The following is a 15,135-nucleotide window of genomic DNA, read 5'->3' on the forward strand; positions in this document are numbered from 1 at the left end:
CTCCCAGACCACATTCCAGTTTAATAGGCAGCAGCAAGTTTTCTCCCAAGACCACCCTGTAAAACACACACACACACACACACACACTCACACACACTTAACTAACTAGCTAGCCGGAGCATAGCCCCACCATCTTCCTTTCCATCTCAAACAATGCCCCAGACCCACTGGCACATTGGGGGACAGGAAGGAAAAGGAAAGTGCAGGCAGTGGGAAGCTGGTGCTTTTCTTTTTGGTTTCTACTTTCCCTTTTATTTTCTTCCTAAGGAGGAAAAGCAATCTTTTAATTCACTCATTTTTTAAATCAAGGAGGATTGAAGACTCAACGCTGGAAGGTGTCTGTGCTGCCATGGTATCTATGGGCATGTCAGAGTCTATCTTGCACCTCCCATAGAAAGCCTCTGTTCTCTCAGTATATCGGTCTCTAAATAAGATCATTTTATATTTATTGTCTCCTTTTAAAGTGATTTTATTGATATTTTAAACGATTTTACTTTCTATTTTTTTAAAAAACCTGATTGTCAGAACTGTTTATATATCCATATATGCAGTTATGGATACAATAAGTGAATTCTCAGTAATGTTGCTTTATTTTTAAGTGCATCTCAGCTAGTAAGGGTATACACACACCATTTTATCTGTAAACCCAGTGAAGATGGCAACTGCTTATAAAATGCACAATGATCCATGGAATCCTAAACGCGGTGCATTGGACTGGTGTGTAAAAGAGTTAAAGTCTAAAGTAGGTCACATTTTACATTTTCCAGAGACAACACTGAAAGCAATATAATAAATAATAAATAGTAAAAGCATTATAATATGTATATTCAAGGACTAGTAAAAGCTTTATTGGTCGTAAACAGAGCAGTCTTTGCAAGTTGCAGCAAGAGATCAATGAAGCCATGAAAATTGTAGGACTCTGCCGATCTCCCGGCTGAAATGGAGATTTGCACTCTTCTTGCCTGCCAAGACTGGAGGATTTGCTCTTTTGTCTTCTACCTGAAGATGACTCAGGAAAACTAGACCTCTGTTCTGAACAATATTCCATCCAAGGTACAGGAATTCTTTAACTATTTTGATTTCCTCGTTATCATATACAGTATAATTTGCCCATATTATTTCTCCAGCTGACCCTCTACCTAATTCAGCAAAAACATAAATAAATTCTGGTCTCATTGCTGTAGCCACAAATGAAAATGAAAACCATTTACTCTTAAAATCCAAAGCCATGTTAGTCTGGAAAATCAGTGTGCAAAGGGATTTTGCGGCACTTTTGAGACTAACACTGAAAGACAGAAGTCGGTAGCATAAGCTTTCCTAGACTTTGAGCCTACTTTCTTGAATCCACCACATGCATCTGAGGAAGAAGGCTCAAGTCTATGAAAGACCCCCGTGAATGTGGGGAAACCACAAATAACAAAAGCACCATGTTTTTACCTGAGAGGACGCCTCTCTAGGCATCTCTAGGTCCTCCAGTGCAACTCTGTGGTCAACGTCTGACAGACACTGACCATAGAACTGCCCTGGAGGAGCTACAAAGGCCTAGTAGAGTATTCTCTCTAGGAATCTCTTTCAGTGCAACATTTGGTTAAAGTTGACCATAGAGTTGTGCTGGAGGACCTAGATATTCCTAGAGAGGACATATTAATCAAATCTGCAAATATCAAAACCACAAATATGGAGGGATGAGTGTATTATATTATTATTATTATTATTATTATTATTATATAACATATAACTATATAATATTATATAATTGTATGTTATATTATAATAAATTAATATAAAAAATTATTGTTGTTCAGGGGAGCAGTTGTGTCATTTTGCCTTCAGAGTGTCACTCAGGGAGGTGAGCACTCCCCCTCAGCCAATTAACGGCGCCCCTTCTTACAGCTTTCCCGATTCTCCCTTCCTATTGGTCCATTCCTCTATGAGCCCGCCCCTCCCACTGAGCCAGATTGAGAACGCTGGATATGGGTTCCCATTCCCAACAGCCAGACGCCAGTCTCTCACTCTCGCTTCCTCATTGGCTACCGCTGGAGGGAGGGGGGAGAGCCCCGCCTTTCTACAGTTTGGGAGAGGTGGGGGGGGGAAAACAGCCGACACCTGATTGGCTGAAGTTCACAGCCCGGCGAGGCTCTGATTGGATGGAACGTTGAGGAGGCGGCTCGTGATTGGCGGGGCGTCTGGAGAAGCTGTCAGGGGAAGGTGGCTGCAGGCTCAGTCGCTCAGATGGACCTGAGACGCGGCTGAGAGAGGGTCGGGTGGCGCTGGGGGCGGTCGCTTTCGTCCAGTGAGCTGCTGCTGCTGCTGCTCCTCGCTCCTTCTTCCCTTTCTTCCCTCCTTCGTCCATCGAGGCCCCTCCGCTCGCCTTGGAGGAGCTGCCGCAGCGGCATCGATCCAGCTCCACCCAAGCAGGGCGCATGAGAGAAGTGTTATTGATTATTGATTATCGATTATCTTAAACTCAGAATTTTAAACAGAAATCAGCAGGGAGACCCAAGGAGCTCGGCTGGAAAGGAAAACGCGTTTATTTTCAACTGCAGCATTGTTATAGATTATCAATAATCAATAATCTATAACAAAAGGAGGGAGAGGGGGAGGGTCTCTCGATTTATCGATTTTCCTTTCGTCTGCTTTGGGGGATTTTTTGGGGGGAAGAGGGAGAAAAAGGGGCCCTGGGCAGGGTGACAAGGCGTCCTCACTGCCAAATGTAGGACCTTCCCGGGTAATGGAGGACATGACCAGAGGAAAAGCTATAAAAATACTCCTAGAAATATTAAACCCATCCTTCTCAGTGGTTCTCCAAATGGAGGACATTTTATAAAAGATGTAGGACGTGTCCGGGAAAAGGAGGACGCCCGGACACCCTGTTGCCTAACATGCAACTCGATGGCGCCTTAGTCATGCTCCAAAAGGAGTACTTTTGGGGGGGGGTGGAATGGAGGACGGGTCCAGGGAAAAAGGAGGACCTCTGGGTCACCCTGCCATTGCTTAACATGTCGGGTTATTCGATGGGTTTCTTAGATCAAAAGCAGGACATTTTGGAATTCCTCCTGGGCAGGCAGTTGAAATGTAGGACATGTCCAGGAAAAGGAGGACCTCTGGTCACCCTGCCATATGCCTCCCTTGCCACTTACCAGCCTTCCAGTGTCAGTTATCTCCTTCTTGTATATTCTGCCAAATCTGCTGCTCATGTTACTCAATGGGCTTCTTAGCCCTGCTCTAAATGGAGGGCGTTTTGGAATTCTTGCTGGACAGAAAGGTGAAATGGAGGACAGAGCTGGGGAAAGGAGGATGTCTGGTTACGCTGCCATTGCCTAACGTGTTGTGTTACTCAATGGGCTCCTTAGCTGTGCTACAAATGGAGGACCTTTTGGAATTCCTCCCGGCCAGGAGGCTGAAATGTAGGACAGGTCTGGAAAAAGGAGGACCCCTGGTCACCCTGGAAGTGTGGGGGGGGAGTCTCAGATGTGGGATATCAAGAGCTGAAAGACACAAGTCTGTATTCACACTGGAGAAATCATCCAGTTTAAGTGCCATGGCTCAGTGCTGTGGAATTCTGGGAATTGTCATTTCTTGCTGTCCCAGTGGGACTCCTGCCTTGTCCTGGCATCTCCAAAATGGGTCTCCCTTGGATGGGAGGCTAAGGATAGCAGATTAGGATGGAAGAGTTGATATTTTATTATTAGTCAGCCCTCTGTATCCACAGAGTCTTTATCTGCAGATTCAAGCATCCACAGTTTGAAATAGTCGCTTCCACATTTCCGGGTTTGACTTTTGCAGATTTGATTCTTTGCCGCTTTTGATTAACATGTTCTCTCTAGGAACGTCTAGGTCCACCAGTGCAGCTCTGCCAGAAGTTGACCGTAGAGTTGGACTGGAGGACTTGGAGATTCCTAGAGAGGGGTTTTCTTAGGTAGAATCGTAGAGTTGTAAGGGACCACAAGGGCCATCCAGTCCAACCTCCTACCATGCAGGAACTCTCAATCAAAGTATCCTCAACAGATGGCCATCCAGCCTCTGTTTAAAGACCTCTAAGGAAGGAGACTCCACTACACTCCGAGGGAGTTTGTTCCACTGTCAAACAGCCCTTACTCTCAGGAAGTTCCTCCTAATGTTCAGGTGGAATCTCTTTTCCTGAAGCTTGCATCCATTGCTCCGGGTCCTAGTCTCTGGAGCAGCAGAAAACAAGCTTGCTCCCTCCTCAATATGACATCCCTTCAAGTATTTAAACAAGGCTATCATATCACCTCTTTCTTTTCTCCAGGCTAAACATCCCCAGCTCCCTCAGTTATTCCTCATAGGACATGGTTTCCAGACCTTTCACCATTTTAGTCACTCTCCTTTGGACACGCTCCAGTTTCTCCACATCCTTTTTAAATTGTGGTGCCCAGAACTGGACACAAAACTCCAGGTGGGCCTGACCAGAGCAGAATAGAGTGGCACTATTACTTCCCTTGATCTAGACACTATACTTTTATTGATGCAGCAGCTTGATCTGTTCTAGTACCCACTTGTTTGACTTCTTCGCTGTCTATGGTATCCTCAGCACTCTTCTCCAGCACCACATTTCAAATGAATTGATTTTCTTCCTATCTCCTTTCTTAACTGTCCAGCTCTCGCATCTATACATGGTAATAGGGAATACAATGGCTTGTACAATTCTAACTTTAGTGCTCAGTTATATATCTTTACATTTTAGGATCTTTTCTAGTTCTTTCATAGCTGCCTTCGTCATTATTGACTAGAGGAGAGTATTCCATCTTGTCCTGTATCCCAGGTTGCAAACTCTTGGACCAGATCTTGTCAGAAGGAGGAATGTGGAGGGGAGGGGGAAAACTAACTGGTTGGAGAAGATAAGGGAATTGTAGTTAGAAATGATTGGAAAGAGGAAGGTCAGAGTTTGACATGAATATCCTCTTTGATCCAGCAGGAGACTCTTTGCTTCAGAGTAGTTGGGTGAAGATATCATATGAGGTGGGTGAAGCTCTTTTTCTTTAAATGGGAGAGGCTGATTTGTTAAAGATGTGAGAGGGAGGAGAACTCCTGGTACTATATTGTGCCATTTTTTTCTGGAAAGCTACATAGAGCTTGGAAATGTTACTTATTGACTACAGAATCTAGAATCCCCTCAAAGATTGTGGGATCTGCAGTCCAAAAAAGTTTTTTTTTCAAGTTGTGAAGATACAAAGTGGAAAGGGAAATGGGGAATCTACTCTTGTCTGAAATAATTCCTCTCTATTGCTTTGCAGGCTCCCCAGTCCTCCACCACACCATGCAAGTAGCTGAGGATGCCTGCACCCATTTGGAAGATGAGCTGCTCTGTGAGTAACAGTACAATGTTATTTCTGTCTCATCTAAATTATCAAAAGTCTCCTTTCCCCAGATGTAGCCATTCCATTTGTTAAGAAATGCCTGTGGACTGGCTACTAACCATCATTTTGGTTAGCACAGATATATAAAATACCTCTCACAGCTTGGTCCTCACAACAGCCCTGAGGAAGTGTTGGCTGATCTGTGAGGTTGCAGCCGGATCAGGTCTATAACCATCTCTCATTCCCCCCTCCTCAGTCTGTGAAGATTGCCGCTTTTATTTCCGGGATTCCTGCCCACAACATGGACCCCCTACTTTTGTGGCTGACTCCACTGTTCCAGAAAGCGCTCCATCACGAGCACTGCTCTCTCTGCCTGAGGGACTTGTGGTCAAGGAGCGCCCTCAAGGAGGCTTTGGTGTCTGGAGCACTCTTCCAGCCTTGCCTCGTGGCTGCATCTTTGGGCCCTATGAAGGTGAAGTGGTCCTGGAACATGGCAACTGCACCCGTTATTCCTGGGCGGTAAGACATGCTATTCTCTGGCAATGTATAAATCCTCATGGTAGCTTCTGGTGCCCTCCAAGTGTCTTGGGCCAGTATCTTCTCAGTGCATGCCAGACGTATAGCTATGCCAGAGTAGGCAGTGACAACAGGAGGGAAAAGACCATGGGTGAAAAGACTGTTAAGAAAGGCCTTGTAAGTTAGCTGCTTAGAGCCAGCAGATTTTGTCTGCCTTACCTCACCATCACTGCACTGCAAAAAACACAGTTGCTAAAAATAATAATTGTAAGCCGCTCTGATAGCCTTTAGGGCTGAAGGGCGGGGTATAAATACCATAAATAAATAAATAATAGTGTACCAACAGGGTTCCAGCCTTTGTCTATGGAAATTAGTGCATTGACTTTAAAGCGCTTTACCCCGATGGGATAAAGGTGTGTTCAGTTTTCAAAACGGGTTTTATCGCATTCACCTGTGGCTGCGAAAATGCAACCCATATACAACCCGGATGCTAGCCAGGCTTATTCTGAGACGTTTCAAAAATGGGATCCGGGCTGTATACAGGTTGCATTCGCTCAGTCACAGGTGAATGCAATAACACCTATTTTGGAAAATTAAATATGCCTTTATCCCATCAGAGATAAGGCACTTTAAAGCCAATCTACAACTCCACTCGCTGTGCTTGCAGGGAGTATTGTAGTCCATCCCACCTAAAAGGTACCAGTTCGTACAAGGCTCTTTTAATGTGTCTACTGTTCACAATAAAAGCTGTCCATAGCATCTAATTTTCCTACAGCATCCAGTTTTTGTCCAGAGGCCCAGTTGACACATACAAATCTTAACACAGATATCACGATATTTTAAAATGTTCCTTTGTTGGGCTACCAGTCCCAGAACTGTCCCCGCCCCCGGCAACATGCCCATGCTGGCTGGCGGATTCTGAGAGTTGTAGTCCAAAAATGTATTTTTTTTCAAGGCTGTAGCTAAATAATAAGAGAATCTTCATATTCAAAGTTCTGCAAGCTGAAAACCCAATTATATGCCAAGCTTAAGTATCTTTGGTGCAGTTGTATGTGCAGCAGGGAAAAGTGGCACACTTAGCACCATAGAACATGGGGTGCTGTGCATCCTGGAGATTCAGCCATGATACAAATAGAGTTGTGCAAAAAGTTTGCCGAGAGATCCAGTTCACACATTTAAGGAACCACATGCAGAAGTGGGAATCATGTAGTCTTCCAAATGTTGTTGGACTGAAACTCCTTTCAGTCTTAGCCAGAATTGCCAATGATGATACAGTCCAACAAAAATTGATAGCCACGTGTTTCACGTACCTATGTTACAACTTTAGTGCATGCACTATTTTCCATACTTTAAAATGTCCTTTCTGATACTGAGGCCTTCCAAAATAGATTAGATTACAACTCGCATAGAGCGGTACTTGTGTGAGAGACTTCCAGCAAATACCAGGTGCTAGGCTATATTTCAGAGAAAGGAATTGGCAAAACCACTTTGCCTAAGAATGCCTTGCCCAAGAAATCCTTATGAAATTCATGGGGCCGTCATAACTCGACAGGCAACTTGAAGGCATGTATGTACATTATAGGGTTTTAAATCAAATTCATCTGAAGGCTGCAAGGTTGGAGATGTATACTGTAAAATGATAGGTAATTTGTCATACTTGTTTGAAGGAGATGCACCAAACAACAGATTGAGAATGCCAGTACCCTCATGCGTTGTGGGACTTGCTGTGTGCTGGGGTTCCTCTTCCATGCAAATGAAAATTAAAAAAAAGTTCATTGCCAAGGGGATCCATAGGTGGTGCATGTAGAAAAAAAATGCCCCTTCAGATTAACATGTAATAAATAAATTTATATATCAGTTTCTTTTTGCAACAAAGTGATGATCAAGAAAGCAAGTTGGTTGTACATAAGAGTGCCCATGAAGATGGATTTATATTCTAAATATATAAAGAAATATATGTCTGCGCACTGGGAGGATTGCTCCTTTCTCCAGCCTGATAGTCTTCAAGATGTGTTAAACTATGGCTTTCATCATCACCTGCCTACTGGCTGGAAATAAAGGGAGTTGCAGTAGGGCATTGACAAATGAGCTGCCCATATACCATCAGTCTGTCACGTTGACAAATGAGCTGCTCATATATCATCGATCTGTCACGTTAGTCCATTGCTTTAAAAACAATAAAATCTTAGAGCAAGGGTGAAAAAGTGTGGTCCTCCAGATATTGTTAGACTCCAATTCCAATAGGTCATCCAATAATCTTTGTGGCTGGGCAAGGATTTTCACATGAGACTTTTCACTTTAAGGCTAGCATCTCAATATAGCCTACTTGAGTACAGAAGATAGAAAAAAGCCCTCTGCACTAGCTTTGGCTCGCTCAGTGTAAAATTCCATAGCACTGAGCCATGGCAGTTAAAGTGGTTTCAAACTGCATTATTTCTGCAGTGCAAAGTGGATCTTAGCCATATGTTTCTCAGTAAAATTAACATATTGTTCACATTCTGAAATAACATGATGCACACATTTCTGTCTTTACGAAGGACCTATGCCCCCAAATGCATGATTTTTGAGTTCTTGTTAGTCTATATGAAAGGAAAAGATTACCACCTCAAATAGGAGACATCCTTTGTAATAAGGGATATATGCCAGCCCTTCCTGGCATTCAGATAAGGGACATCCCTTATAACAAGGGACACCTGGCAATCTATACAGGTTGGTCATCCCAGTGAACCATTCCTGGGGTGCAGTAATTGACTTCACCTCATGAGCCACAATTTCTGTTTGTGCCCTGCCCTTGGTGGACTGTGTGGGCTCCAGTGAAGGAAAAAAACCTATGTCTTGCTGCAAGCCGAACATTTCTCCACTCCTGCATTAAGGGATACAGAGTTTTCCAAATCCACTGTAGATGGCGCTTCTTTACCAGCTCTGTCTTTGTTTGCTCTGGCTGCCTACAGTCATCTGGAAAACTGCTTTGGCGAGTAGAAAAGGGGGGGGGGGGATTACATACAAAGATAAGCCAAACATACCCTTCCAGTACCCAGCTGGTAACATAGACACAAGGTGTTTTCAACCCAATGGCTTTGCCTCACCTCTACCTTAGCTCAGTTCCATCTCTTGGGAGTGGCCATGGTGTTCAAAAACTTCTTAGAAGAGGGTGAAAACAGAGCATGGAAAAGTTGCTTCTTTGAGCTTTTCCAAGCTCTGGATAGAAGTTGTTGGTAGGAGGAACTGTGAGGTTTTTCTCCTTTCTGATTGTTTCATTCTCTCTTCAGGTGCGAAAAAATGGCTCCTATTTCTTTATTGATGCATCTGATGATTCCAGATCCAGCTGGATGAGGTGAGTATTTTGTCAAAAAGACACCTGACTAGAGCAGCAAGAGAATGTATAGACAGCTCTCGATTTGAGTATCAGCTGACAGGAAGCCCGCATTGTCCCCAATGGCAGCGCATGCACGTGACCGTGCCACCATTAAGGACAGACCCCATTGTCCCCAAAGGCAGCACGTGCAGACAGCCATGACACCATTAGGCATAACAGAACTTCACCTGAAGTCCCATTATTCCTAATGGCAGCGTGGCCGTGTGCACATGTCACCACTGGGAACAACGGGGGCTGTCCCTAATGGTGTTGTGGCCATATGCCTGTGCGCCATTGAAGTCCCATTGTCCCTAGTGGCAGCACGTCCTCATGCACATGCCACCATTGGGAACAACAGAACTTGAGCATCCGCGGATTTTGGTGTGTGTGTGTCCAGAACAGATTGCCTGTGGATACTGAGGGCTACTGTACACTATTTGAACGTATTGTTTCAAATGTCACTTTGATTCTCCCAGAGATATCTTTAGGTTTAAAATAAAGCCCTACAGCAGGATGGGCAACTGTGGGAGGCCACAGCTCTGTATTAACCCCCTAGGAGTCCTTGGAGAGTCACAGCCTCCCCCCCCACACACACACACACTGCATCCACAAAATACAAATTGCCTCAAAATGCCGTTGGAGAGTATTTTTGCTATGTTTTTAGCCAATTTTTTGGAATTTTAAAAAATGCTATGGAAAAAAGGCATGGCAAAAAGATATGACACACCCTCTATAAGGCATTTTAAAGCAAAATAATTTGACCCCTGGAGGCCTCAAAAACTACCCTGGGGACTGCATGAGGCCTGCAGGTCACACTTTGTTCATCCTTGCCCAGTTGAGAAGAACTTCACAGCTGCATGAGGACTGAGAACTCATCATTTCCTTGAGTTGTACACAGTTGTTATACCACTTGATACATTAACCACAAGTAAAACATGGTGCATGGCCCAAACCCCTGATTTACTTTTCTCCCTGTAGATACGTGGCATGTGCCTCCACCGAAGATGAGCAGAACCTGACCGTTTTCCAGTACCGAGGCTACATCTACTACAGGGTCTGCCAAACCATACCTGTTGACACAGAGCTGCTTGTGTGGATAGGAGAGGAGTATGCCCGCACCCTGGGATTACGTTTGGGTAGGCAGAAGGGGAGGGAAGGGTTGTTTTATATATGCTATCAAGCCTTCTTGCCTTCCTCCATTCCCGTCAGTCCTTCAGGTTTTCAACAGGATCACAGAAATCCATCTTATACCAGGTCAGAGTACTTATTTATTGTTTGGATAATTAGTTAAATCTGTAATCCACATGTCTTCCAGTGAGCTGATGACAGATAAAATTACTCCTCCTCGCTTTGTCCTTATAGCAATCTTGTGAGGTGGATCAGGCTGATTATTAGTCCAATGTTACCCAACAGATTTCAAGGCTGAAGAGGGGCAAGAGCTTTGAACCAACCCACAGTTGGCAGCTGCTCCCCAGCATCTTAGATATGGGCTTTTCCCATTGCTACTACTTTTTACCAAAAATGCCAGGAATTAAAGCTGGGAAATATCAGCATGCACAACATATGCTGTGTTATTGTGTTGCCCCTCTCCAACCCAGCTATGGTCAACAGCAGGGGGAGAAGTATCATAACTCTGTATTTAGGTCAAGGGATATGTCATAGGATCTGTTTTGCAATACATTCCATGTACTGTTAAAAACAAACTGAAACTCTTATTTTGCACTGTTTGTCTCCCAAGTGCTAACAGCAGCCATAAAACCAGAGCTTGATATGCGTTGTGTGTGTGTGTGTGTGTGTGTGGGGATGTCTAAGAGCTCTGCCCCCCCCCCCCAATAACTTTTCCAAGTTACTTTTCCAGGCATACACAAACATACTCCACCAACATTGCTAGTGGCCCTGATAGCTGGGTTGCTCTGAAGGTTGTCTAAAAAAGTAAGGTTTCCGAGCTCTGCATGAAACATTACATCTTTGAAAGGATTGTGCATGAGTTTCTTTCTTCACAATATGAATAGAAATGTTAAGCTGGCTTGGCTTGGCTTGGCCATTTCTTAGCTCCAAAACCACCTGTTAATAGGCAAACAAGCCTCTGTGGGAGACCACTAGTTTATAGATCCCTATTGCATCAGTAACAAAAAACAAGAGTGAACTTTGGAATGGAAGCAAGATCAGCTCAGCCAGCTGCAAATTGATATGTAAGGAATTGTCTCATAGGAGAACAGACTGTCTGGCATAGTAGTCTCTGCTTTAGAGGAACCTTTGGTTGTTTTGACTTACAGCTTCCATCAGTATGAGCCTACACAGCCGATATTTATGAGGCTTCTCATGTATGTGTTACCATCTCTCCTCCCAGGTGAGCACTTTAAATATGAGTTTGGTGAGAAGGAGTTGCTGATGAAACTTTTCCATGACCTCCTTCTGAAGACCCCATCCTCACCCCCTCCTCCTCATGCTCCTTCCTCGCGGACCCAGTACTTGTGTGGGGATGCCACTGCCTCAGCACTCCTGCCCCTCCACAAGCCAGGCCTTCCACTACCAGAAGGAAGCACTTTCCCCCTGCTGGAAGGGACACAGAACCTTGTGGGGTTGGGAAGAGCCCAAAGCCGCTACTGGACATTCTTTGGCTTCCAGGGGGATGCTTATGGCCGCATCCTGGACAAGAGCAAGATCATCTGCAAGCTGTGTGGGGTCCGGCTGAGTTACAGCGGCAACACCACCAACTTGCGCCAGCACCTCATTTACAAGCACCGTTGTGAATATAACCAGCTGGTGGGGACTCAAACCACTACCCTCGACAGAGGGGGGATGGGGATGGGTGAGTTTGGACCTTCCCGTCCTCCTGCACCTGGAAGGACCACACGGGCAGTGGCTGACTTCATTGTGTTGGACCTCATGCCCGTGGAGGTGGTGGAAGGAGAAGGGTTTGGACAGATGCTAGGAGTCCTGGATCCCAGCTACAAACCCCCAGATGCTGCCTCCTTGGCTCATACTGTGCTGAAGGACATGTACACTCAGGTGAAGGGGAAAATCTGGGAACTGGTGCGGGCCCTGCCCCAGTGTTCCCTCAGCTTGGACGTATGGTGCCACAGCAGCAGCCTCACCTACCTCACGCTCACAGTGCACTATGTGGACAACTGCTTTGAACCTCGCACACATGTCCTCTCCAGTCGCCCCATCCCTGAAGAGCCCAGCGCTGAAAGCCTGGCTGAAGCCCTGGCTGAGGCAAGCAAGGAGTGGGGGGTGCGTGACAGCACCTCATACACAGTGGGGGGCCTCAGAGGAGCTGCCACCCAGAAAGCTGCAGCAGCACTTGGCTGGACAGCTGTGCCTTGCATCGGGCAGGCCCTACGAGCAGCAATGGAAGCTGTGCTGAGCCAGCCAGCAGTACAAAGGGCCTTGGAACGGCTCCACCGCTTGGCCTCCTGGGTGCTGGCTGGGGCAGGGCGATCCGAAAAACTGAGGACCCAGGAACCACTCCTTCAAGCTCACCTCAGCCGCTTCCTACGGGACGGGGGCAAATGGCACAGTGTCTATGCAGTTCTGCAGGGCCTGCTGGAGCACAGTGAGCCTCTGGCGGGACTTGGCCCAGATGAGGAGGCGACTTTGCATCCCCAGGACTGGGCTGCCCTTCAGGATACGGTCAAAGTCCTCAAACCAATGTCAGTTGCTACCTCAACATTTACCACAGAGCCTTTCTCCAGCCTGTCCCTTGTCAAGCCTGTGCTAACCAGCCTCCTTTACAAGCACCTGGTAGCCAGCGAGTGGGATTCGACCTTGGCCCTGGAGGCCAAAGCGGCAGCCCAGAAGGAGCTGAACCAACAGTTCTCTAATTCAGATGTCAACCAGGCCCTCAACCTCGCCTGTGCTTTGGATCCCCGCTTCCGTGGCCTTGACTTCCTGAGCCATGCTGACAGGGTGGAAACCCTGCACTTGCTCAAGACAGAAGCATCGCGCTTGGCTGAGACATCCTCAGCTTTGACCTCTGCCCTGCCCGATGCAACCTCTTCCTCCCCTCCTGCAAAGCTGCCAAAACAAGATACCGGCATTGAGTTCCTACTGGGAGACCTGTGCAGCTTGCACAGTGCCTCGGGCGTCAGTTCTGTGCATCAGCAGGCAGAACAAGAGACAGCCAGCTTCCAAACCAGCAAGGCCTCTGCCCTTGGCCAGGAACCTTTGCAGTGGTGGAAAATGCACCACACGCAGTACCCAGTACTGGCTCAGGCAGCCCGCAAGCTGCTTGGTGTTCCTGCCACCTCAGTCCCTGCTGGCTGGCTCTTCAGCAATGCTGGTGACGCCATCTGTTCAAAGCGACGAGCCCTGACACCGGAACATGTGGACATGTTGGTCTTCCTCCATGGCAACCGAACCATGCTGTATTAGGACTTGCCAAAGAGAATGGGTCAGGTGTGCAAGGCCTTTGGGCATCTGCCAAGGGAATCTTAGCCACTTCCCCCACCCTAACGCACACACAAGAAGAGAATGTACAAATATACAGAGCTTAGGGGAGTGGGGGGGGGGACTACAAGAAGAAGTCCTGCAGCCAGCATGATCAGCAGATTCTGGGACTTATCGTGCAAAAATGTAACTTTTCAAATTATTGACTCTGAGGGAGAGGTGTGCTCTGTGTTTTGGGTAGAGTCTCACCCTCCAAGGGGTGAGGATAGGAGCCATTTCCTTAATCCAAAATAGCCTGGACAGAAAAGATGATGCTTCATCAGTTAGTAGTCATTTTGGAAAAGAGGAATGGTCCATCTTCCACACAGAGGGGGAGGCTAAGGAGCTTGTGAATGGGGTGGGTGGCTTGAAGTGCAGGAATATTCCATGTGTGCAGGAGGAAGGGTATGGGTATGAAAGAGAGGGCTATTATATGCATAGAGTGTGTGTGTTACAGTCATCCTTTGGTTCTCCAGTTTAAAGGTGTTAGTACATTGCAAAGGACAGAAATGGTTCTTGAAAGGGAAGGAAGAAGAGAGCATTTGAGGACAGGAATGGTCCATGGACCAGGTTGGGGAGGGCATGGAGGAATATTCTATGGCTGGAATATTCCATGTGTGTGAGCGGATAGGTGGAGCTCTGACTACATGGGAAGGGTGGGAGCCTGGAGACAGACAGAAAACTATATAGGAATTGAAGCAGCAGCAAAAGAGGGGCGGGAGAACCACTGAAGGCAGAACTAGCTCATCTACAAGGGAGGAAAAAACAGCATGGAATATTCCAAGTGATCTGGATTATAATTAGTCAATGCATTACAGATGGGAGAGATGGGGGACAGTCATGGTAGATATTAATATCCCTCATCCCCCCCTCCTAAAAAATTATCATAGATAAGTGTTATCTTTGGTTAAGAAGAAGGGTACTGATTGTTCAACATTGCAAGTACCTTTTGGGAAGGGATTTAGGCAGAAGACACAGAGATCATACCTTTCTTTTCCTTTTGGAGTAGGGGCTGGTGTGGGAGAAAATAGCAGCCCCTTCCCCACAGCTTCTCCCTATCAATGCTGTGAATATCTATCTTCTTTTCTCTCCCCCTACCCTGCCCAAAAAGCATCCAAGAAACCATTTAGATGAAAGAAACTGAGACATCAGGAACCATTGCTCCTGTTGGGAATCTGAGGCTATCCTTATTCCAGCCTTCTGGGGCAGTAAAGTGACAGTAAGCCAAAGAAAGTATTAGCCATTTCTTTACAGCTTGTTCTCTGTATTCCTTTCCCCAGAGTTGCCCTTCCTTTTTCCACCCTCTTTTTGCATGCCACTGAAAAATTAAAACCTATCAAGCAAAAGACGAAGGAACAGAGCTGTTCCCAATATTATCATCCCCTACATCGGGGGGGGGGGGGGGGGTGTTCCAGGAATCTTTGACCCCATCATTCCAAGCTGGAGCAGGTTTTGTTTGGGATTTGTTTTGGTTTAAAAAAAACACCAAAACCAGTGCTTCAACAAATAAATAAA

The 15,135-nt window shown here is 46.1% G+C and overlaps 1 protein-coding gene across 3 annotated transcripts; it reads left to right on the forward strand.

The window, feature by feature from the left end:
• Window positions 1-2,216: 2,216 nt before the first annotated feature.
• LOC149308956 (E3 SUMO-protein ligase ZBED1-like) lies at window positions 2,217-15,135 on the forward strand. Of its 3 annotated transcripts, XM_089531501.1 has the most exons (7): window positions 2,217-2,432; window positions 4,934-4,980; window positions 5,256-5,327; window positions 5,575-5,837; window positions 9,104-9,168; window positions 10,168-10,325; window positions 11,540-15,135. In XM_089531501.1, exons 3-7 carry the CDS (start codon window positions 5,279-5,281, stop codon window positions 13,564-13,566), a joined length of 2,562 nt encoding a protein of 853 aa, XP_089387627.1. In that variant the 5' UTR covers window positions 2,217-2,432; window positions 4,934-4,980; window positions 5,256-5,278; the 3' UTR covers window positions 13,567-15,135. The 3 variants fall into 3 exon arrangements, with proteins under 3 accessions (XP_089387627.1, XP_089387626.1, XP_089387628.1); XM_089531500.1 differs by lacking the exon at window positions 2,217-2,432 and having other exon boundaries at window positions 2,642-5,327; XM_089531502.1 differs by lacking the exons at window positions 2,217-2,432; window positions 4,934-4,980; window positions 5,256-5,327; window positions 5,575-5,837; window positions 9,104-9,168 and having other exon boundaries at window positions 10,199-10,443.

This window comes from Sceloporus occidentalis, unplaced genomic scaffold (assembly GCF_023333645.1).
Source record: "Sceloporus occidentalis isolate IW3139 unplaced genomic scaffold, rSceOcc1.0.p SCAF_7, whole genome shotgun sequence".
NCBI lineage: Eukaryota > Metazoa > Chordata > Lepidosauria > Squamata > Phrynosomatidae > Sceloporus > Sceloporus occidentalis.